Below are 24,433 nucleotides of genomic sequence, written 5' to 3'. Positions count from 1 at the left end.
TGGATAGGATGAAAGCTCTTGTGAAATGTTTTCTAGCAATACATTTACCAGGGGGCCTTTGACAGCTTCACTTGGTATATTTCTGGAGACCTGTTTAAGCATGAGCTGCTCTTCTATTAATTTTTTTTTTTTTTTTAGTAGAGTCAAGCTGATGATGATCTGGGTTTCTCCTCCACTTCCCAAGATAAACTGCTTCTATCAGTCTATGCTAATAACCATACCTTTCCAAGGTAGGGTCTGGGCCATATTGGATGCATAACCCCTGGCCAAACCTGTCCCTGAATGACAAGCTAGTGCTGTGAAGCTTCTGAGCTTATCCTGATGAGAGATGGAGACTTCCATCTTCCCACTGCGATCAACCCTTGGGTTTGTCTCTGAAGGGAGAAATCTTCTGGCCCTAATGTCTGAAATGTTTTGTAAAGTTGGCTGAAATCAGAAATGCAGGAGGGAGGGGAACATTTTCTCTATTTGTAACCACCTGGAAAATTTGCCATGTTTTCATGACAGAAAAAAAAATCAGAAGTTCAAAAGGGATAGGAAAGTGAACTTCCTGTTCTTACTCATAATATTGGTCCAGAAAAGTTATTTTGAAGCTGCTTTCAAAAACGTTTATAGGCACTTCCAGTATTTTGTAACGGAGTTAACATTTACAAGCACCTCTTCTTTCATGGTGGAGCATGTGGTGTCCTACGTGTTCCTGGCCTTTCTTTGGCTGCTTCTCTGCGCCCAAATTCAGCATCTCTGTACTGGCTTTCCCAAAGGGTGAGAGCTTTAGAGAGCAGTGGTAGGTGAAAAAATAAAGGTGGCATTTTACAGCATGTACTTTGTTCATTTAGTTGCTATGTACTATATTTCAGTTTGAATTATTTATGACTCTGTCTGCAAGTCCCTTAAATAAGAGCCCCTCTTTCCTGTGCTAACCACAACCGTGGGATGAGTGGGTATGGCAGGAGAGTGTTTTTATGGAGGAGCACAGAGAGATGTGTAGAGACTTTGCCCTGACATCATGCTTTACACACACCCCAGAAGCAAGTCTCTGCTGGGAGAAACTTTAAAAAAATGTAGGGATGCTTAGCAAAAATGTGTTAGATAACTTTAGAGTTACCAATTGTGCAACATGTACTGTAAATGACAAGTTCACATCTTTATGCATTGACACTTTCAGCATGTGCAATAAGGCTCTGATTCCAGTTGGGATTTTACCAACTGAGATTTCTCAAGTAATTGTGGGTGGGAATTTCTTGTCTCATTTAAACTGCAACAAACAAAAAAACTCCGAGCAGGAGAAGTCTGTGAAGTGTAAATTATCTGTCTTGAGTCAAGAAAAATTGAGGTTGAAATATTTCATCTAAGGCTTATCGAAATGGAAATTTCTGTGTTACTGAATCTGTGATTTCAGGTCAGTGGAATTCCAGTTTGTATCTGAACAGTTCCAGCACTTACAGGGCACTGAGAAAATGGAAACAAGAACTTAGCCTACTTTTGGGATAGACACATTGGCTGCAGTAAACTCTTCATGATGCCCTGTGATGTCCAGCTCATGCTCATCATTAGGGCATTTTTATGGTCATTGTGTCTCAGAAATAAGTGTTGTAGAATACAGCAGTGGGCAACAAGGAGCATTTTCTCACGTTTATCCTTTCCTGATCCATTTAAAGTTTTCTTCAAAGCATACCTTTGAAAATTAGAATCTAAGTGTAGTATTTGTAAATGTTTTAAACAGTTACAATAATTATAAGTTATAAAATTGTCTATTTATAAAATAATTTGAAACAGTTGAAATAATTAGCAATTGTTATTTGCAGTTATTCCTACTATTTTTGTAGAATTGAACAAAAATAGAAGTTTTATTTCTTTTTTTTCCCACTAAAACTTGTGCATTTCCTTTCAATTGCTTCACAGCACAGGGGTTTTTGATATTTTTTTTCTTTTTTCTTTCTTTTTATTCTCCCCTTCTAATCATAACTTCTCTTGCAAAAAGCATTTCAGCCTTTGATCAGTGCCCTTAGGAGAGAATAATCTTGGTTTTCACTGCCTGATGCAAAGTGTGATTGGTGTGGAATGAAAGGGATATTTTTTTTTTTTTAATCTCATTTGTATCTATCTGTCTTCTATTCCTTCAGCTTTAAAAGATACATTCGAGGTCTAAATACTTTCTGGAGTAGCAGAACTTCGAGGCTGCAGCTGCTGATCCCAAGTGAACTCTGGTTTCCTTGCTCGGATTCCTTTGTGGTCCCAGCTTTGCTGCCTTGCAGAGCAAAACCACTGAAGGCAGAAAATGCTTCTGTGGGAGCAGCTGGGTCAGTCTGAGAGTTAGGCCTGGCTTTTCCCTGGGCATGGACCCCTCCCTTCAGTCCAGTTAGAAAAGGTGAGAAAGAGCAGGAGTTGAGTTCTGTAAAAACCAGTCTTATGTGGATTTCTTAAAAACCACACTGTGGATTTCTTAAAACTCTTTGCAAATAGTGTTCATCTTCCTTGGCTTTGAATGTGGGCAGGCCTGGAAGGGGTTTTCCCCTAGGCAGATAAGCCACAAGCAATCTGTTTAGGTTTTGAAGATGTATTTTCATTACTCTGAGCAGCTGAAGTTTCCTGAATCTTAATTTTGAATTCATGTGTCCATAATGTCCTTATTTTCATAACCTCAACTTGTCTCTGCTTTAATCTCTCTTCTATTTAAATAGTGCAGTGGGTCACCTTTCATAAATATTACACATTCTCTCATGTTTCTCATTTTCAGTAGCCTTTTACAGCCCCATGCCTTGTTCTAAATCAACAGAATATTTCAGTTTCTTTATTTCTAAGCTCACAATTCATGCCCTTATTTTAGCAATCACTCTTAGTTGAAATGTAACCCAGCATTCTATAATTTTAATTTCCACAGTCAAACATTTTTTTTACATTTTACAGCTTACAGTTTTAGAAGTGCTATTCCAAAGTTTTGTCTACTCTGAAATGACTCTTTTGCTAAGCACAGGGATGTGACATCATCTGTCTTCAGAACTTTTTCTTTTTTGATGTCTAGAAGTTAGTTCAGTAGTGATTGGTGTATAGTGGAAGCAGATATATATATATATATATATATATTTATTTATTTATTTATTTATAGTTTGTTTGTGGTTTTTTTTCCCCATTAGACTTCAATATGTCTGTGGTGAATTTTATCTGGTGTTTGTGTTGTCCAGTTGTCTGGATTGTGAGAACAAGGACCCCCACACTGTTGGTTAGCACCACATTATATGGGCAGTGTGTTTTTTGTGGCCTTGTTTTCCATTCTTTCTATCAGATACTTCACAAGTGCCTTCTGCAACACTGATCCTAGGCAGGACTTTGGGTCCTAAAACATCTCCCTTTTATATGAAAAGATTATTATTGTTATCCTGGGAGTCTCTGTTCCTTGGCTAATATTCAAAGAGTGGCAGTTACCTCTTGTCCTAAGATGACAAAGCTCTCCTAACAGTTTCAAAGTCTTTGAAAATCTGAACAATTTACATCTGGTAAAAAATAGCCAGGATATGTATTGGAAACCTTTTAGTAGGTTAGTGGGTTGTCATTTGTAAGTTATGATTTATCATTGTGGAAAATGTGCTTTTTTAGACTTCTCTAGTTTGTGTCTCCTGTTTCTGACTGGCTGGTTTACACTTGCCTTTTACTGACTTTTCTCAGCTCTGGAAATGCAGTTTAGTGCAATCAAATTTCTCAAGTAGCTTCTTTTTTTCATTTGCTTTATTTTGTTTCCCCTAACTCTGTCTGGCAGTTCTGCACTTGTGTAACCCTGGGGCGTGCATCTCCCTTCCCTGCTCTGAAACAGGGGAAGGAGCCATTTAACTTCTGTGCAATCTCTCTCCCTGCCCTCACTGGCTTTGCATCAGGAGAGTCTGCAGGACCCACTGGCTCTTCTGGAGTCCCAGTCTCCTGTGTGCTTGAGGAATCCCTTATTACTTGTCACTCTGCATTTGCTTCCTTGTTCTTCAGCCCTGCTCTTGGACCCGCTAATCTCCATTTTACATCTCACCTGCCAAAGTTGTTCTCTCCTATTAGTTTCACTTGGGCTGCATTTCCATTTTCTTTCTCTTAAAGATATTCTGTGAGTGAATAAATTCTTAAACTACATTTGCAAAGTAATTTTTTTTTTTTTTCTGACTGACCAGAAATATCACCAGTGATTGCACTTTGGCATCATTTCAGAATATCTATGTCATTCTTGGCATGCTTTTTGAAAGGATGGCTCTCAGGGAACAGAAAGAAGTGACTCCCAGATTCTGTGATTTTTAAAACCTGATTCTCTTAGCACTGATAATGACCTCCCAGTCATACACCAGAATCAGGCAGTGACTGTGGTGTGAAGATTTCAAATGACTGTGAGAGAGTTCTGTGTTTACATCCTATGCAAATGTATCTGAACTGTTGCTGTCCTCACTTTAGAAATAAATCTAGAAACAGGCCCAATTCCTTAATCAATTCTTTTTCGTTGTTTGGGGCTTACTCATTGTAGATTTTCCTTCTGCAGTCTTCAAACTAACTGCCATCAACGTGAATTGGTTACACTGACAAGAATAGTTTATAAAAATTATCACACTTTCACCTTTGTGGAAAATGGTGACGCCGTCATTTGATCACCAACTATTTCACATTGATCAGCCCTGGTCTCAATTGGAGGCTGTGTATTATCATCCTCACAACTATAGCTCAACATTCCTAGCTGGAAACTCTCCCCTCCTGTACCTCCCTGCCAGGAAAGCCTGAGAAGTCCTATTTGTCCTTCTGACTTCTTCCTCCTTAGCTGGTATGTGAGCAATATTGTATGTTTTTGCCTTTTCAGAAGAATTTCCTCTAAGCATTTTGTCTAAAAGCCTGATCTGAAGTATCTGAAGGTCCACCAAAGTAACTAAATATATATGTAAATTAAACATATATATTTATATAGGCTCATTGTGATTTAGATTGGCTGTATAATTTAACAATTTTTGTGCTCCTGCCTTGTTGGGGTTTGATGGTTTTTGTTTTTTTTTTTAATGAACAACTAGGCAAGCTGTGCTCCAGGAAGCTGCTTGTGATATTAGAAATGTGAGCTAATTACACCCATATACATCTAATTTGTTGCCCTGATGCTTTTCAGCTGTGGTAAATGGATGACTGTTTGAAAACAAGTATGTTGTCAGAAGTGAAAGGTCCTGTGCAAACTACCCATTTTCCCTTGAGTCTGACTGTGTTCAGTTTATCTGATGCTGACTCAGTCTCCATGCATCTCACAGAAAATTATTTTAATATTAACTTCTCATAGTAACACTTATACATGTAAGATGTCTTTCATTTAACTCCTAGAATTATTTATATTATTTGCAAAATTGATGTTTATTCTCTTCTCTTTCCCCCTTTCTCATTCCTGTTATGGAAAATCAGGTCTTAGTAAGCTGTGGTTGTGGTCACTTTAATGTTGTTACCTTTTAAGTGTGGAATCCCAAAGCAACTCTATTTTGAAAGAGAGGAAGGTTTTGTTTCAGCCTTCATTTTGGAGCTATCCTGCATGCTCAGCAGTGGTGGGAGGGCAGGGCTTGGACATCTGCCACTGTGCTTGCTCCTCAGCAGAAGGTCATGTGCAGCCCTTTCCCCAGGTTGCATTCCTGGGCACAGATGGAATGAGAGAGATGGGACAGTGGTGTCTTATCACTAGCTGATGTCACAACAAGCAGTCTCAAAACATCTCTGTGCATTTTTTTTTTTCTATTTTGATGCATGCCAGCATCTTTTTAGCAGAAGAAAATCAACTTATGCAAGCATATACCAAGGAAGAAAAAGGCTATTTGATCAGGAAATGAGCTTGTCTTTAGCAGTTGGTTTTCTTTCTTTGTGCTACTGGAATGAGATTTATAACAGTGATTAGTAATCACAAGGGTCACCCAAGTAATTTTAAATTCATATCTTTAGAGAAAAACATCTGTAAAGAAGTATATGAAGAGGAGAGAGCCAATTGTGAGCCTGAGCTGGGCAGCACCAACACGTTCTTCCTTTTTAGCAAACTGGAGTTTGTAAGTTGGGTGCACTGCCACTTGTCAGCCCTGTCTCTCAGCATTTCCATATAAGCCTGTTAACTGGATTGGGCTGGACTTAAGAAAGAGCTCCTTCCTAATCTTGATGAGCTCAAGTGGTTTTTATGGAGGGTGCTGTGCATGGGCACAAGGGCTTAGTGTTCCTTGTCATCACGTGAGGCACTAAATGCCTTGCAGGTTTTGCTGTGACACACACAGCACCAGGAGTGACAGAAGCCAGCTGAGGTTGCAGATAACCTCCTGCTTCTAGAGGTGGAGCTTTTATAACATTTGCCCACCGTGCCTCTGAGTGTGGCAAAATGAAGGAGTGACAACAAATAGCTTTTATTTAAAGTCAGTCTTTGTTTAGGTGGAACTTGAGGGAAAATGTGCCTGGTTTGGATGGTGCTCCACTGTGCAAAGACTTTGGAAATGAAATAACTTGGCCTTTCTGAATAGCACACCTGTGTTTGACATCCAGCTGCTGATAGCACTGCACTGTTAGAGGATTTGTAGGGGAGGAAGAATTTAGTGTGCTGGTCAGAGTTCAGTGGAAATGTTGTTGTCATATGACAGGTAGAAACAAGGACTGCCAGCCTCCTGGGACTGGAGTGAGCCTTCAGCTTGGTCTGTGGGATGTGGTGGCCCTGTTACCAAAGCAGTGCTGACTCTGGTGCTCACCACAGCTCATGCAGCATCCATGACGTCGTCTGATGGTGTGCTTTCCCGTGTGTGTGCTTTGCAGGTTTCCAGCAGCTCTGTGAGGTCCCAGAGAAACCTACCAGTGATCCCATTCTCCTCTCTCCCTGTGTGTGTGGTGAAGCACACAGCATGTGTGTATAACAGGCAAATCACAGCAGCTGAGGTCAGGAGAAGTCAAAAGGGTCTGGACAACTCAGTTTCTCTGCAACTGAGAGAGTTTTTCACTGTAAAATGGAACACACTGTCCTTTGGGGTTAATAAAATGCACACATACAAAGTTTGGAAGTGTATGGTAGCAGGAGACTGTCTGAGAGCAGTTCCTATTTGCTGCCAAGAGTGCTGAGTGTTCATCTTTTAACCCAGTCAGTCCAGGACAGCTGAGCTCTAGCTGTGGTTTGTGTGAGCTGTTTGGTGCACAGGGACTGACCTAGTTACTGTGTGCTTTCAGTTATGGCACGTTTTGCTGTGAGGATTTCCAAGTGGGAGTTGGGTGTAGTGGCTAAAATTTGCTTGACCCCTTTTGGTGCAACTTCAGCATCTGCCTCCTTGGAGGCTGGGTTGGTTTGGAGCTGGGGAGGCTCCCAGAGAGGCCGAGACCTCTCAAAACATTTTAACTTTGTGATTCCTGGGACATCTACCATAGCTGCAAAGGCAGATGAAGATGGTGTCCAAGAAAGGACCAGAGAGGACTGATTGCAGGGTGCTCTGAACCTGAGGAGAGCACTTTGATGTGCTATGCCAAACCTAGACAGGACATCATGGGAAGCTCCCAGGCCTAACATTGATTGGAAAACAAGCTGCATTATCCTGCTCTTAGAGCCTTTTTTCCAGGGCCATTCTTGGGACAGCTGTTGGGATGGTGGAGCTGGGAAGAAGGGCTCTCACACTGTGGGGAGCAGTGGATGCTGCAGGTAGTGATTAAGAAATGGTGTGAGTGCAGGGACACCAAGGACAACAGAAGCAATGCATCTTTTTTTTTCCTATCCTTGTGGCTAGAGCAGGACTGTGAATACAGAGGAAGTGCTGTAGGATTAGACATGTTTTGATGGAAGACCAGGGCAAGAGAAATGAAATTATGCCCTTTGAAATGCTTTGGCAGAGTTGTGTGTAGGAAGATTACATTTTGCTTGTGTGCAGCAAACTTGATGTAGCTAATAGTATTTAATGCTATTATTTGGTTTTTTGAGGTTTTCTTTTCCTCAATGTATTTACCACATAAAGGAAAACAGAATGAAAATGTTATTCATATATGTAGTACCTTCCAGGGAATTGGGAGGAGTCCAGTGCAGTTTGCAGTTGACTAAGATTTATTTATCCCTGGCTGAAAAATCAGTTCCTGGGATGCTGAGGGACAGTCCCCAAGCAGGTGTGTGATTGGGCTTTAAAAACATTCCAGCTTCTTGTGTCATACTGTCCATTCAAAACATTTCAGGACATTTTAAAAAGCTGGTCATGATCTGGGCCCATGTATGATTGCTCTCTCCCATTCTCTTTCCTATCCTAATTACTTTTACTGAGCCTTGAGGAGAAATCCCACCACAAATTGTGTGGAGTCTCTGGGTCTTTCACTGGATACAGAGTTCAGGCTTCCTCTTGCTCTTCATTGGGAAAAAGGAGAAAAAAAAATCTATTGCTGAAAACATATTGGGTTAAGAAGGCAAGAGATGAAATAATTACACCCTCATGGCCCCTGGAACGTCAGGGTAAGTGGGTGTAGCATCAGACTGCAGGGGAATTCGGAGGCATGGCTTCTTCAGAGACTTCCCTGGGCGTGAACTGGCTGATCTGGTGGCAGAGGAGGTTGATGTTCTGGTGCTCCTCAGAAGCCTGGGTGTTCACTAGCACCCCTTCCCCATTTCCCAGTCCCAGGGCCGCATGAGATAAAAGCTCCGTGGAGCGCCGGGGCCTTGGATCGGCCTGGCGAAATGCAGCCAGCCATTGTGAGTGTGGTTAATTCACACCGTGGCCACAGAAGACAAAATGGATCTTTGAGACAAATGTAGTGGTGGGGGCAAACCCATCAATCATGTGAATGCTGCTTTACAGTAATTCACAAGTGCAGCTTTTCTGTGCAGCGAGGGCTGGCCGGGCCCGATCAATCCCTTGGCTCCCAAATGGGTCTCAGCAGGCAGCAGCTTGCTCCTTGTGGGTTTGTATGTACATGAAAGCCTACTTTATATTAACTCTGTGGAATAGTATTTTTCCCCCTCTCTCTTAAACCCCTTAGCACTAATTCAGTGTAATTATACTCACTGAATGCAGTACTGACAGCCCCACTCCTCCCCCTTTCCTGTCAGGATATTTGCCTAAAAATCTCTAGATGAAGAAAATCCAAAACAACGATGGGATTCTTTGTTCTGGCCTTCTGCAGAGGTTTTTATTATTTTAATGTAACCCAGTGGTCATGCTTTCAAGTATTTCCTTTAAAGTAAAAGATTGAAAACACGTTTTAATTTTTTTCTTTTAAAAATTAATGAAGAATTAGACTTTAGTCTATAAGGAAAATGTTAAATATTGCAAAAGTCATTACTGACGGAGTGTTGGAGTAATTATTAACAGTCTGAGGCTGCTGAGGACCTCTTTCTACCTTTCTGGAAGCAGGGAAAGATGTCAGGAAAAGGCAGGGAGCCTCTTTCCACCTGTTCCTTTTTGTGTCTAAGTCTGTGTCGTAGGGTTGGATGACATTTTCCCTGTTGTGTTTCAGTGCTGAAAATAATGATGCAAGTGGCTTAGCACAGCATGTTTTAGTCCTTTCCATCTCTGTAGGTATGAATGAAACCTATGTAGTGGAAATTTCTGGAAAGCAGTGATTAAAAAGGATTTTAGGGGGTCACAGGAAGCAGGAATTGGCAGATGAGCTCTGAATGTAGTGCTGTGGAGAAAAGTCTAAAACCAAATCTTAGTCATATGCCTGAGAGAGTCAGACCATGGTGATGATGGGGATACCAGGATAAGGCATCCTGTGTTGGTGTCAACATTTTCAAAAGATGCAAAAGAAAAATATGAAAGGAAAGAAAAAACTCTTCAGCAAACTGGTGCCTGGAGAAAGTTTGTTCTGCAGCTTAAAGAGCTTAGTCTGCCTGACAAACTCAAGAAGAACAGATAACCACATTATAAATATCTCCTAGGGAAGAAAAATTACAAGTACTGAAGGCCTCTCTTAACTTGCTGGGGAAAGCTACGATAAGAAAAATTCAATTACAAACTAATTTACTATATTACAGTGTTGATGGTGCAAGGCAGGATGATAATTTCACAAAAGCTTTCCTTAGAAGGCAGTGGATCTCTCATCTTACAGAGTGTAAATGGCAAATGTGGAGTTGTGGATACCAGAATATTGGTACAAGGAGCTAACTTGGGCCTTTTGCATAAGGACATCCATTTTGTCTTGACAGAAGAGTTTTTCTCAGCTTCTCAGGGGTGAAATGTGGGCAGGTCAGGGAAGCAGAAGTTGTGTTTTGAAAGATAGCAAATGTGTCCTGCTTTAGCAAGTAATTGAGTTCCCTTTTTAACTGTAATATGCAAATACTGTAATTTAGGTGCCAATTTGCTTCCTACAAAGGCTGTGACATGTTGCAAGTCACACCTCTTGTGTTGCCCTTTCTCATATCAATTTGTAGCTTGGCTACTGTAAACCTAGAGAAATAGAGTCAAACATCATGTGGAAAGCAGAGGGAACAGAGAAACATGCATCATAGAAACTAAAAGGGCCATGATGGGAGGTCAGCAAAGTAGAGAGTTGCTTACACTTTCCTTTCTTGACATATTTTGGTTGTTGGTAGTTTTTTTCTGTTTTCTTTCTGTTTGTTCTCCTGCTTACCTTTTCTTTTTGGAGTGCTAGCTAAGTGCATGCTTTCCTTTCCAATCAAGAGTTATTTTCTTGACAGCAGACAGGCAGGCCCCAGCCCTTATTCCTGAAACCCAGGTCCTTGGGCACAGCAGGTCTCCATCCAGGCATTATCTTCCTCTCTTCAAATCTCACCCACATGAAGCCTCTTAGAAAGGTGAATCTGAATGAGGGAAAACATGCATTTTTGAGATAGGTGGATTGTGATTTGGTGGGGTGGAGGAGGTGTCAGCTTTATAGGCTTCCTTTTCTCATGGGAGCCCCACATGCTTTTCTGGCCATGTGGATAAGCCAGTTCCGTTTCCAGAATCAAGGGGAATGCTGATTTTCCTCTCATTGAGAAGAACGAAGAAGCTTAGCAGCTTTGAACTCTAGTTCAATCTGAGCGCTGGCTATAGCTATAATAAATTGCTGGCTTTATTTAAGAAGATTCTGGAACATCAAATACCAAGCAGGATTTTCCCAATTGGGAAAATTTGTTTGTTCCTCTCTCTGAGAATATGGAACTGTGCCAGTCCTTAAACAGCTTGGGTGGGGAGGACAGGGGGCAAGAGAGCAGAAATTGTGGAAGGTGGTTATACATCAGTTCCACAGACCTTGGAGGGGCCTCTGCTCTCTTTGTCCTGCTTTGTTTCAGAGAAGGATCATTCTCCCCAGTGAGCATTGGGAGCCATTAGGACCCTTTTGTTTTCTCTATATGATTAATTTTGCCTGTTTTGATGGTTGTGTTGATCTAGTGGAGCTATCTGGTGATTCAACTTCAAGAGGCTGAAACTTAAGGCTGAAAACTTTGGATAGAAGTGCCAGGATTGGGCCAGCCTGGGTTCTGTGGAGCAGCAGGAAAGTAATTTGGATTTCTAGAGGTGGTGAGATATTTATTCTCCAGCTTTACCCAGGTAGCTCCTCTTGTTGCTACAAACAGTGTTTTCAACAAGTTATATTGTTTAGGCCAAGGGGTCTTAATTTTGAACTTTTTTCTGTGAGCAGTTGCCTCGGTAGGGAACTTGCTAGCACAGGAGAGGACATTTGTTCAAACAACACGCACAAAAAGTGTTACCTGAGCCAGATAACTACAGATAAGCAGGCAGCTTGATGAGATTAGAAGGGCAGCAGTAGATACCACAAACAGAGGCATAATACACCATGAGCTATTCAGATTAGCTCCTAAAATCCTTAAACAGACTTTACTGAGCTGCGCCTGTTGAATTGTTCCCTCGTGGGACACCGTGTTTTGATTTGTATTGCTGACACAGAGGAACCATCCATGCTACCTTTTGAGTGATTGTGAGCTGCCAAAGAGAGTTCAAAGCCTGGAGCACACTGAACTGGAGAGGCAGCCAGGAGCTGGTGCTCTTGATGAACAGATGGTGACCCAGAAAGCTGTCTGCTCAGCAGTAAGCACTTAATGACATGCAGGTGTCCTTCATGTTTGGCGCACTCAAGTTCTTAAATTTACTGTAGGAAGTTTCTTTGAAGACCAAATGAGGCTTCCCACCTCGGTGGAGCCATTTGTGGCACAATTTGCTGCTTCCAAAATCTGTCTGTTTATGTTAAACAGATGTGCAGTGCAGAGCTGACCTGAGCTACCCTGCAGCAGGAATCAACCAGAGACCTCTTCATTCAGGGCAATTCAGAGCCGTAGCCTGAGGCCACCAGAGAGAAGAACATTTAGAGGGTAACTCTAAAATATTACTGATATCTGTTCTTAACAGTAACACGAGTTTTTTATGCGAGAGCTGTGTGTTTGCTCTGTGTGGAATAGCATCATCCATTATCAACTTTTGCCATGCCCTGAATAAACAGTGATTTATTATATTTTTTTTTAGAACTAGCAAAAACCTTTCCTAAGTGATCTCTTTCTGTTTGCAAGCCAGCTTTGAATAGGCAAGGCTACATGGAGGTGGGGAGAGAGGAAGAGGTCTGTGGGTCAGAGGCCTGGGGAAGATGAGACAAGGATATGAGGATATGAAGAACATCACTGCTCGGTTTCTTGGTCTCTTTCCTTTCCCCCTCAGCTGTGTTGCAGGGCTCTCTCCTTTTGGTCCTTGCAGCTTTTCCACCTTTGCAGAGCTGTTTCTCATGAAGGACAAGGCACAGAGGGGTAGCAGCAATTCTGCATTGTGCCTTCAGTGCTGGCATCCCTCTGCAGTGGGATGTGCCTCACCAGCTTTAATAGGCAATACCTGTGGTCTCAGCAAGCTTTGGTGTGTTTGGAGGGATTGAATCCCTAATGACAGGGCATGAAAAAATAATAAAAACACCACCTCAACAGTAGGCATTCTGCAGGTGAAAAGGAGTGGTACCTGTGCCTACTTCTGTTTTTGATAGATGTGTTTTGATAGCTACGGAAGAGAGATTTGGAAGCAATGGAGAATGCCAGCTTTAGTTTCAGTTAATTTGTATACAAGCTGCCAATTCTGTTTTTCTTTATTCAAAAAGCTTTGTGAAGATACTGGGTGCCTCTTACTGTGCTTCCCAGGCTGTATATTGTATATTCACTGAAGAGAGTGTTTCTGCTTGTGTGCCTGGATTTCCCTGCCTGAGGAATCCTCAGGGGAGCTCAGGCTGGGGCAGGGTGTGAGCCACCGTGGAGGGTCATACAGATTAACCAAAGGCTGAAATTTGAGTGTGAGCTCTGTGGCCAGCAGAGGTGCTAACATTCCCAGGAAGCTTGGCTTGGCATCCAGTTCCCTGAATTAACACTGAATCAAGTTTAATGATTCCTGCCTCTCGGGTGATACCTTTTCACTCGAATGCTAAAAAAGAGGAATTAAATAGTGGCAAAAGGATTGGAGGAATGAAAGAGAATCATGCCTGATTAGCTTTAGGAAGGAGGAAAAAGAATCTCATGGTTTGGAATGGTAATCACTCTGCAAGGGGCAGCTATCTCCTGGAATTATCACTTAATCTCTAGGTAGGCTCTCTTCTGAGTTGTGCTTAATGGGTAAGCTTTGGACTGGCCTTCACTGAAAAGAACTGCATTGTTATTTCTCTGTTGGGATAAGGCTGGAAGGCAGTCTTAGGTAAGAATTTGCCTTTTACTGAGATCTGCCCTTTACAGCTTTTCTCCCATAACCATTCCCAAAGGCCCTGCTGGCTTCTGCCTGGTTTTTGGTATGCTTGAGATGAATTTTGACTGGTTATTCTTGGAAGTCATCAATTATGTAAATATCCTATTATAATCTATGACACTCTTATCTAATACCTTTGCAAAAGATTCTGGGTTTAGGGAGTCACTTGTCACAGCTTGTTGCCTTCCTTCTGTCCTGCTTATCTCTTTTTCAAGTGGTGCAGGCGAATTAAGCTCTTTGGAGCTGCTGCATTTCAGACTTTCCTTTCTGTCCCTCTCCCTTTCTGTCTGTCACTGGCATCAGCAAGCTCCCTCAGCTCTGTAAGACAGCATGCAGTAGCACATTTTCCTTCATCTGACGTTGGGATATGTGGTGTCCTTTGGCTGTGTTTGTAATTATTATTGTTTGATTCGGGCGCTCTGAAAAGAAGGAGATCTTTGCAGTAGTAGTGAGGTTGTAAGAAATGGGGAAATTGGAGGAACGCCCTGGAAAACTGGTGCTATGTCTGAGTGAATGAAGCTATTGCCTCTAGAGCGCTTTACTCCCTAGTGCTACAAATGGCTTTGGAATTTGATTGATAGCACACATGAAGACAAATCAATGTGATATGTGATGCAGAGGTGATGGGGAGGAAAGGCAGGTGTATGTATCAGGAGAATGATGACTTCTCTCTAAAGCAGAGGATTTGCTGGACCAAATTTAAACACTAAAACCACAGCTTTGTTTGTAATTATATTTTTTCCTTTCCATGAGTGGTCCATCCTTCAGACTTCCACAGAGATTTCTCTTCAGGAATTTCTCCCTTCTCCCCTCAAATTTATGTGTTTTCCTGGTAATCCTGTGTTAAGAAATTCTGTCTTGGGAAGGGGCTGAGGAAACCACCCCTGCTCCCCAAACCAGCATCTTTCTTGGTGGAATCTGTAGTTTTTGCAAGTGAACTATGTTCCCTCACACCTCCTGTGCTTTTCTTTTTCAAATCACATAACTTCCTGCATGAGGTAACCTTTTCTATCTCAGGCTGTCTCTCTCCCTTGCCTGCTCTGCCTCTGGCTTGCTCTCTGGGTCCCTTGCTCAGTGATGAATGAGTTTCATTCATCTTTCTTTTGGGGGCTCTGTGAAAAGCTTTAGACTTTGCCTGCTCCCATTTTTTCGCTCAGCCATTCATTTCCATGGCGATGGAGAAAGGAGGGGGGCGGCAGAGTGGGTGGCAGTGGGGCCAGAGGTCAAGAGTGGCCACTTTCTGAATTAAAGCTTTGAATTCCATTAAAGGTGACACGTTGTAACCTGGAGTAACTCTCCAAGAGCTTGGCTGTCAAAGTCATCAAAGCAAAGGGAGAGGGAGGCAGCAGAAAGAGAGAGATCAGAGGAGGAGGAGGAAACCAAGAGCTTGGAGCTGCTGTCAGGATTACATCTGGTGACTTAATATAGGGGCAGTTCATTTGTGTTGCCATACACTGTGCTCCAAAATCTGCATGTGGATGGGGTGTGTGAGCTAGGGAGGATTCCCCTCGTCCTTTGATCAACAAATGTAATCTGCTGGTTAAGTAAACAGCCCTTCTCCTCTGAGAAATGGGAGGGGGAAATTGAGTGGAGATAAGAATCCCAGCTACTTTGGCATTTCACTAGGTTATTTTTTAATCTCTTTCAAAGAGGTTCCAGGAGGACTTGGCCCACAAAGATGAGGGATGTTTTCTTGGCATCACACAAACAGTCCTTGAGTGAAAATCTGTGTCCCAGAAGACAGCATGTGAAACAGCAAAGTGTATCAAGCTGTTTCCAAACATCCAAAGCTTAGGTGTTTTAAGCAAAATTATTTTGGAAACTCGTAAATCCCTCTATTAAATAAAAAGCCAACGTAAAACAACAAAAGCCCAAAACCAAAATAAATCCTGCTGAATTTTGACATGTGCAGGTGTTTTTTCTGTGAAGGTTGGTTATGCAGGGGAGGAATTGGAAGGAGGCACCAGCACCTCACACGTTGTGTGTGTTACATTCTGAATTCACATTCCCTCTTTGATTGCTCTCATCATGGTGGTAATCAGGTCTGTGTTAAGATTCCCCTTTTTTACACTTCTGTCTGATGAGCCAGTGGTTCAAAGTAGAATTTTCTGTTAGCTGCCAAGTGTTGCAGGATCTTGTTTATGGTACTATTGAGTTTCAGAATCTTTTATTCCTCCATCTCCAAGCTTTCCATTTCTTCCTTATGATGACCTGAGCCTAATATGAACTAGCAGGAAAAGCTGCTGATTGTAGAGTGGGAAAAAAACTAACATGCTTGATTTCTTGAGTTTTCTGTAATAAATGAAAATGCAGATGTTTGGTGCTAAACTCCTTGATTGAGGAACCTGCTTGGAAACCTTGCCCCCAGCATTGTGTTTCTCAGCTTGCTAAATCTGCCTAGATCCCAGACTGAGCAATGCTGTTCTTGCCAGCTCTGAGTGTGCTGCTGTCAAAAACTGTGCTGAGTGATCAGCAACAAAAGTTTATAAAAGTCTCTCTGTACTCTGAACCACACATGATAGGAGACTTCAGCATCCAGGTCAAGTTGGGTTGTCTGGAAAGACTCAGTTCCTTCTCATTTGGATACTTGACACTTTGTGGAAAGGTTTTCCTTGTAATTATGGTTTCTCTGCTTGTTTTGCTGCTCACTGAGCATCCCTGAGCTTCCCTGTGGGCCTGTAATGAACGGCTTAACCTGTTAAAGGTAGAGGAGGATGCTGAGGTTTTTATTTTGCTAGAAAGGTGGATTTATTTTGCTGGAGGCTGTTGGAGTTCTTGACTGAAAGTCAACTGTGACAGGCTCTTGCTGTTGTGTTTTTTTTATTATTATGCATCCCTTCGTATACAAAAATGAATTCTGGAATCTTGTAAATAATAATCTTAATGATTCTTTTTTATTTTCCAAGCCTGTATTTTCATGGAGTTTTCCTACTGATGTGTGATACATAAGACAGGAGTAGCCAGTAATTGGTCTAGTAATGTAGCATATTATTTTTTAACCTTAGGCACTTCTTCACTTGTTTAAAAAGCAATAATGAAGGACTTGTAGCAAAAGCAGCACTGGATTTTTCAGACTAATTTGCAAACTCTGCATCTTTGCAATGGAGTAAAAGTAAAAATTGAGGCTGTATATAGTAACTACCGGAGGTAAAAAATGAGGTGCTAGGAAAGTTATTAGAGAAGTGTGACATTCATGGGCGTTTTTTGCTTGTTTGTTTTGCGGGCTAGGGAAGATAGGGAAGGAGTAGCTTGATTTGCCAGAAATACTCTAAACTGACAAGCAAAGGCAGAATGGAGGCTTACATTACAGAATGAGTGAGAGTCCTACCAGTCAAAGGTAACTCTAGAGATGTTAAAACTCCTGTAATGAGGGAGAGAATCATCTGTAATATTCATTATTCCCTGCTAAAGGAGAGACTTCTGAGAGAAAGAGCTCTAACTTTGGAGAAACGCTGGAGCTCATAAAGGCAGCTAGAGCAGGCAGGGAAAGAGAGGATCAAAACTGCAACAGCAACCCCTGGTTCAGAGGTATGCAAACTCAGGCCAGGGGGACCCCAGAAATAGGCCAGAGACAAAGTGAATGGAGAATAAAGGCATAGGAGGACTTTTTACATGAGAGGTAGAAGGAGGCAGAGCAGGGAGTGAGAGTGTAGAGTTTCTTTGTTAATAAGGAAGATATTGGCCTAGTTTAGCACACTCAGACTCTGTTTGGCAGCACATGAATAGGAGGGGAGCTGCTGTTGTGTTTGTGATTGTGGCATTTGGTGGGAGGTGTCCCTGCACCTGCAGGATGGGGAGTTTGGTGCAGCATCACCTCAGAGAAAGGGTGCTGTGAGCTGCCTCAGGTGCTGCAGTTGCACCAATTGTACTGGCCAGTGAAGCAGGGCTGTTCTCTTTTTCTTCTTAAGAGATTTGTGTCCTATTTTAATCTGCTTTTGTTGGTGAGATGTTTGTTTGGAGCAAATCTGCTCCAGCAGGATTTTAGGTTTTGTTATTCCTCTATTCCTCTCACCTGAAACAAACAAAAACTAAGACAATCGACAGAAAGCATAGAAATTTGATTTGCTGCAGAGACTGCATTCATCTATTCTGCCATCTTTGATCCTCCTTTTCCAGGTACGCTTTCCTTCATGTGACAGTCTCATAGTTTCACCCTCAAGGGCGTTGCCTTGCTCAGTCTTATTAAATTTCTTTGTATTTTCATATCTGCTTGGAAAACATTCTTCCCCTCTGTGTAGCAAACCCACTTGTTAATGTTGGCTCTGCCTTGAAAGGCTAGTGCTTATAGGAAGCTGGCTTAATTGTGTTCTGTCTGAGGAGTGAGAGTACTCTGCCTTGCATAAGCTGTATTAGGACTGATTGGGTAAAGCACAAGCAGTTTTCTTTCCTGTCAAGCCATTTTGAGGATCAAAATGCAAGAACACAGCATTTTGCAAGCTGTAGCAATCATGCCTTCATTTAAGAGCTGTGTCTTGCTGAAGAGCAGACATGGCAGAACATTAAATCACAGGACTTTTGCCTCCCTACCTGGCTGGATGCTGACTGTAAAACTTGTTAGCATGGATGAGGTGAGGAGAAGGGCATGCATGTACTGTGTGTTATCTTAAAAGAGAAGGGGACAAGTGGTACTGAAGTAGCTTTTTGTTTGTAGGAACTAAGAGTAGCAACATTGCCACTTCAGCTGTGTCTCAGCCATGTGCAGCCTCTGACAATTCTGATAAAGTTCTGTATCTGTAGGAACAAAGTTCTTGCTCCTTCAAAGAGACCTAATTGCTGTGAGGACAGCCTGGAGCCTGCAGGGAAATTGGTCCTCTGCGGGTGGTTTGTACCAAAGTAACACTTTGCTCTGCAAAGATTTCTAGGCATCCTCTGTGTCTTCTTTGGTCATGGAGCCAGGAAGCCAAAGTAGCCTAATAATGGCTGAAATTGGTAGGAAGCCACCTAAATCAGAATTGTCTTTGCTTTGGAGGCAAGTCCAAACCTCCAGTAAATGCAGAGGAATGGTTTGATGATTTGTGCAGTCTGGGTGGTGTGAAGAGGTCCTGATCACATGAACTGTTCAAATACAGCTTCCCTGATACCTGTGAGCATGAATTGCTGCCAGGAAAGCTGGTAAGAGTGCCTTGGAATGGTCTGCTGCCAACTGGCCCCTGAAATGGCATGAACTCCTGGGATGGTTTTGTTCCTTCCTGCCCCCAGTCTCCAGGCATTTTCACTAAAGAGTCCTGCTTTTTATTTCTAAGGTTATTTCTGGGTCAGTGAAGATGAAGATATAATCCTTGAGCCTTGTGAGGTAGTTACCTTAATCATCCAACCTTCTTCTGGCAGAAAGCTGCTTACAACAAGCCTGTGCTGTGGCAGGGAGAGAGGTGGAGGGAGAGGAAATAGGGTGGCCTGGATCACAGATCTGGAAATAGATGCTGGAAATCCCACTCTTCTGACGTAGAACTCCCATGGTTAAATCCCCTGACAGCCTCTGGCTTATGTAAATGTTTATATGAGGGGAAATCAAATTACTCCAATCTTCCAGCGGTTGAAAGTCTGACATCTACGGGTAATTGCTTTTCACTTAAATTCTATAAGGTTTAGTAGTAACAGTTATTAAATTCTCTGTTTCCATGCTTTGAAATCTTACAGGGTGCCTTTTTTAAAAGTCTAAAACTTAGTAAGTTCCAGTGGGATTAAGCTGACATCATCTTGGGATGAGAAGAGAATTTTCAGAAGGATTTATTTTTTCTCCATTTTCTTTGTTGAGTTTCAGGGCACACAAACTAATTGCCTGCTCTCAGGTGAGCTACTACCTCAGTTCCAGTGCGCTCATCCTGGCTGGCTGGGCTGAGCTTCATGTTCAGAGACTTTCTGTATCAGCCTTCCTCCTCAATCCACAGCCTGCTTGTCCCTGTGTCTCCAGGTCCATCCCATTCCTGACTGTCATTTGCTTCCAAGTCCTTTCTTGTACCATCTGTTTTAGGCCTTTGCCATCTGTGTGACACAGTCCTCCATCCTGAAAGGGTTCAGAGTCTTTTCCTTGAGTGACAGAGTTGGGACTGATTCCTGTGCTCAGTGTATCTAACATACAGCTTTTGTGCCATCCCTGTCAGCTTTTGGGAACTGTTTCTCATAAGGTGAATACGCAATATCTGTGTGCTAGGACTTGACTCTAACTTCAGGAGTGAATAAGACTTCAGGTGACAGGTCATGTGAAAATGCAGTAATGTAGTATATTTGCTTTTTAAATATATATTTAGAAGAATTAGGGGATGAGGGATACAGACAAATGCAAATCCAAGTCCTTGTCCACCTCTCACTGGGTTCATTGTGCCTGAATCATGACTTTTCTCTTTTTCTGGAAAACTTCAAAAAGGGCGAATGCTGACTCTGAAAAGATGAAGTAAATGATTGCTGCTCCTCTTTGGTTTGTGCCTTTGTAGTGGGAGGGCAGATCAATGGGGTCAATGAGGAGCTGGCTATCTGCCCTATCTGACCCATAAGGAAACATGGTCCTGGGGTAGAGCAGGGCTGGGGTAGAAGAAGCACTGGCTTTATTCCATCCTTTCCAAAGGCGGGCTGTGGTTACTGCCACTCCTGTCCGTGTGGTAGTGAGGATGTATTGCAGGCTGCTGTGCATCACAGCATCACAGTAACCAGCAGTGCTGCTCTGGGAGTCTAGGAAGAGCATCAGACTAATTTTCTCATCACTTTTGGCTGATGTGATTAGTAGTCAAGGCTAATTACCTGCAGGAATGCTCCCGCTTGCCTCCCTGAATCCATACATGAGAAAGCTGGTGTTATGATCCTTGGCAGTATAAGCTGTTCTTCCTCCTTTCTGTCATAGATGAAGATATAAATATTAATGCATTAAAAACAGGGTAATGCTTTATGCTCTTTCTTCAACTTGTCTTTTTTCTGTGTTCTGTGTCGTTTTGTTTCTCCTATTGCTAGAACAAGGAATGACTGGAATGTTCTCAGATGCAATCTCATATGCATATATCCATTATGCAAACAGATACAGGTTCTCTTTTTGTAGCAAAATGTAAAAGTAGAGAGGAGCCAGCAGGTCTCAGTCTCACAAAGTACCCAGAAGGGAAAACCTGAGATGGAAAGGCTGGATTTTGGTGTTTGAAGCCTTGCCTCCTGTGCTGGCACTCATCACTGAAGGTGCCTTCAGCCTTAGTGGGCTAATTGGTCAGGAGTTAGGGATTGAGAATCATTAAGATTGATGATGCCCAGGGAGAATGATGGGTGTATGGCTGAGATCCTTAAAAGCCTGCTGACTGAGTGGTGGCTTGGCTGCTGGAGATTGTGTGGCTGCAGTAATGCAAAAAGTTAATGAGGTAAGTTAGCCCCTAATGAGCTCTGTGAAGCCAGACATTTCCAATATTCCAGCTACTCAGGGTGGAGCTGAGCTGCAGTGATGTTTAGCTGTATTTAAACTTCACTGCTATCTGGGAAGTTATCAGCACTTGCTGAGCACTGAGCAGAGGTGTAAAAGATGCACATTTTGTGAATCTAAGTATCTCACACACCAGTCCCTTAGGACTGAATAGGCAAGCATTTGCCTGATTAACCCTATCAGCAGAGGAAGTTGCCAGAAAAAAATAATGGAGTTTGTGAGATCCACACATTCATTAAAGGCAGCATTAATGTGGGTTTTTACTTTCTAAAGCCTGCAGCCTTACAGACATGAACATGTGATCTTGCAGTTTTAAATTTGACAAAAGATCCAATGCTGGGTCCATTTATTGTTTTGGGCTTTGCTTTGGTTTGGTTTTTTTAAAGATTATTTTTGTAGAAACTGAGGTGGGAAGGGACAATGAATGTATGAAATTTTCCAGTACTTTAAGCTTTGTCTGTAAATGAAACAGTTTTTGGCTCTGCTTTCTCTTGGCATGTGATGAACAATAACAAAAAGCATAATTTTCAGAAAGTTTTGACAGTGGAAGGTTGTTCCTTGCCCTTCTGTCAGCATTACTCTTTCATTTTCCAAATTTCATCAGGATTTATGGTGCCACAAGGTCTGAGTTGGATGTAAGTCTTTCTGTTTCTGCTTGGACTGTGCTACCTTACTCATGCCTTATTGCAGCTGTAACTTGAACTCAATCCTCAGAGGTATTTTCTCTGATAGGGACTAAAAGTCAGTCTCAGGAAAGCTTAAATATACTGTTTCTTTCAGGCAAGATATTTTGAAAACTACACTGGACTTTTTCTACCTTCTTGTTGGCAGTAATTTCCAAATGCAATCATTTGGTATAATTAAAAAGAGAACAAAGTATTTTTTCCCCCTTTTCCTATTGGCAACATTTAACTCAAAGGGAGGCTGCATGTTGCCAGAGTCCTCCCACTCCTGTCCTGTCCTGCAGGGACTCTGCATATTGCTTTGGAGTGTGCCAGGACCTTTTGGGACACCCACAGCCTGGGAGAGAAAGGAAGATCAGCCATTTGATGGTTTTCCTGCATTGATTTTCTGACATTGCTATGAAAACTATCAGGGATGTACTTTCACTATTATATTTGTGGCCATCTAAAGCCTTTAAAAATATTTTTTTTTCTCCCATGGTTGTTCAGGACAGGGAAGTGGTCACATGAAGATTTTTCACATTCTGGTATATCATCACCACCAAGCATTTTCCAGTATAAAGCATAAATGGCTACTGTTGAGGAAAAAAAGGTCAATTAATCAAAAATACAATCAGTCATGAAGTACAGTATGCCCAAAGATCAAGAACAGTCTTAAGTAAAGTTTGTCTTTGTAACTTATGTTTTAAGCAGCAATGTGTTTGGGTTTGTTTTTTAATTTTTTGTTTTTTTCATTTGAATGGTTATGCTTTAGAATGTAAAGTAGGGACTAAACTTGAGTGTGACACAGAAAATTTTACATACAGTGCCTTGGACCTTGGATCACTTTCCTGAAATATTTGCATTGTGATTTATTCCCTCAGTCTTAAACTGGAGCAATCATCTGCATCACTGGCCATAGAGACCACTGAGAGTTCCAAAACAATTGATAATAACTGGCTTTGGAATTGTTGCATGTTTAGGTGTCTCCCATCATTACAAGAAGGATTTTATGGTTTGGCATTTTGCCCAGTCATTGGTTCAAGGTGAGTATAAAACATTAATGGATCATTTTCCTATTCATTTGAATGAGGATAGATAATTTAAAAAAACACACAAAGCAGTGAAAAATTGGGCTGATGCTGTTCTTTAATGTCTTCCTGGTCCATAAAAGTCTGTTTTGGCATCTAGGTAGACTTTGTAGTTAAGAATTGATTTCTAGATAATGTGAACCTTATCACCTTTCTTTTTTACTATGTATATAATTCTTATCTTCCATCTGTCACCCTTTCAGTACATTCTTAGCAACTTCACCTAATGCTTTGATGTGTACCAATGCAGACCTTTAATCAGTGTTAAATTTTCTACTTTGCACAGTTTGTAAACTGAAATTACTGGATTATCAAACCTTGACCTGTGTTGCTAACTTATTTCTAGAGATCAAACAATGTAGGCTTTGTTTTTTTTCATTTCATGTGGCTGGGGTTGAGAATTTTTAAATTAGACCCCAGCCATTGCTCTTGGTATGGCAGTACAGGGAGGAAAAAAAAGAAGCAGGAAAAGGCCAAAGTGCAGTTTGATACTTTGGAAATGCAGCACAATGAAAAGGTGAAATGTTATGGTGGCAGAATTTAATTAGCTGTGAGATAAGAGAAAACAAATCATGACATTTATTTTTAGGAAGAAGCCTCCCACAGAGAACTGTGAATGCCTTGCAGGGAGAAACAGGCTGAAAGGGGCTGTTCAGAGTGCAGACATTCTCATTAAGCAATGAAGCAAGAAAGTATCTTTAGAAACTGAAGTTTTTATTTTTGTTGTTGTTATCACTATTAACAATGCCACCCATGAAGAAGAGTGGGTTTCTCCCACAGCCACTAGTGACATCCTAAGAAATCCTGGGGATATTAGGGAATCCTAAAAAAACAGTCAGCTGCTTTTGCAGACTAGGTATTCCAAAGAGAATATACTGCCTTTTTGGTGAAAGAAGGAAAATAAGTCAAAGGGTAAATTGAGATTGAAATGAGAGAATAAGGTAGAGTGAAAAGGGGAAAGAATGGTGGGAAAATCAAAGTTAAAAGAAACTAAATAAAGGATCACTTAAGAAGTGCAAGGGTAGACTCTGGAAATTAGTATAAATGGAAAAGAGCATTCTTTTTGCACTTCCTTTCTGTCTGAAACAGTATTTTGCTAACTCTCAGCTTCCTGTATATTAGTCTGAATTAGCAGATGTCCTGATTCTCTGGATGGGGTCCCATTCTGTACAGCATCAAGCTACAGGATGCAAAAGGCCCTGCTGTGTCTTTTAGATGATCAGCAAGAATAATAGCTGAGGAAATACAGAAATGGGATTTGTTGTCTTTATCTAGGTCATATGAGTATAATTAACCCATTGCAGACAGCAGTGTTCAAATAAATATTTTCACATAGAGGTGTGCTTGTATACTTGTATATGTGTGTGCATTTGGTTGGTTATACCAAAAAGTCAATTAGACAGGGAATAATCAGAAAATGATAGATGATGAAAAGCAGGAACTGACAAAACAATTTGCTTTATGTCATTGTGTAGCATCCAGTTTGCTCTCTGTCATGGTTTAACCCCAGCTGGCAGTTAAGTACCATGCAGCCAGTAGCTCACCTTTTTCTCTTGTTGGAATGGGAGGATAATTGGGAAGAAGGTAAGATCCATGGGTTTGAGATAAAAACAGTTTAAGAACTGAAAGAGAATATAATAC

General features: G+C 41.6%; 1 protein-coding gene across 2 annotated transcripts in view; it reads left to right on the top strand.

Annotated features, from left to right (window-relative positions):
* Positions 1-24,433, top strand: part of PTN (pleiotrophin) — a 78,040-nt gene that overhangs the window by 8,084 nt on the left and 45,523 nt on the right. The window contains exon 1 of one of the 2 annotated variants that reach the window (XM_063154096.1): positions 22,662-22,747. The exons of the other annotated variant lie outside the window; for it this stretch is intronic. Within the exon in view, the coding sequence (XP_063010166.1) occupies positions 22,677-22,747 (71 nt within the window). The 5' untranslated portion in view covers positions 22,662-22,676. Of the gene's footprint in view, positions 1-22,661; positions 22,748-24,433 lie in introns of those variants that run through there. 2 annotated transcript variants of the gene reach the window in all.

Source organism: Melospiza melodia, chromosome 4 (assembly GCF_035770615.1).
Source record: "Melospiza melodia melodia isolate bMelMel2 chromosome 4, bMelMel2.pri, whole genome shotgun sequence".
Taxonomy (NCBI): domain Eukaryota; kingdom Metazoa; phylum Chordata; class Aves; order Passeriformes; family Passerellidae; genus Melospiza; species Melospiza melodia.
This window is presented reverse-complemented; position numbering and strand designations above follow the sequence as displayed.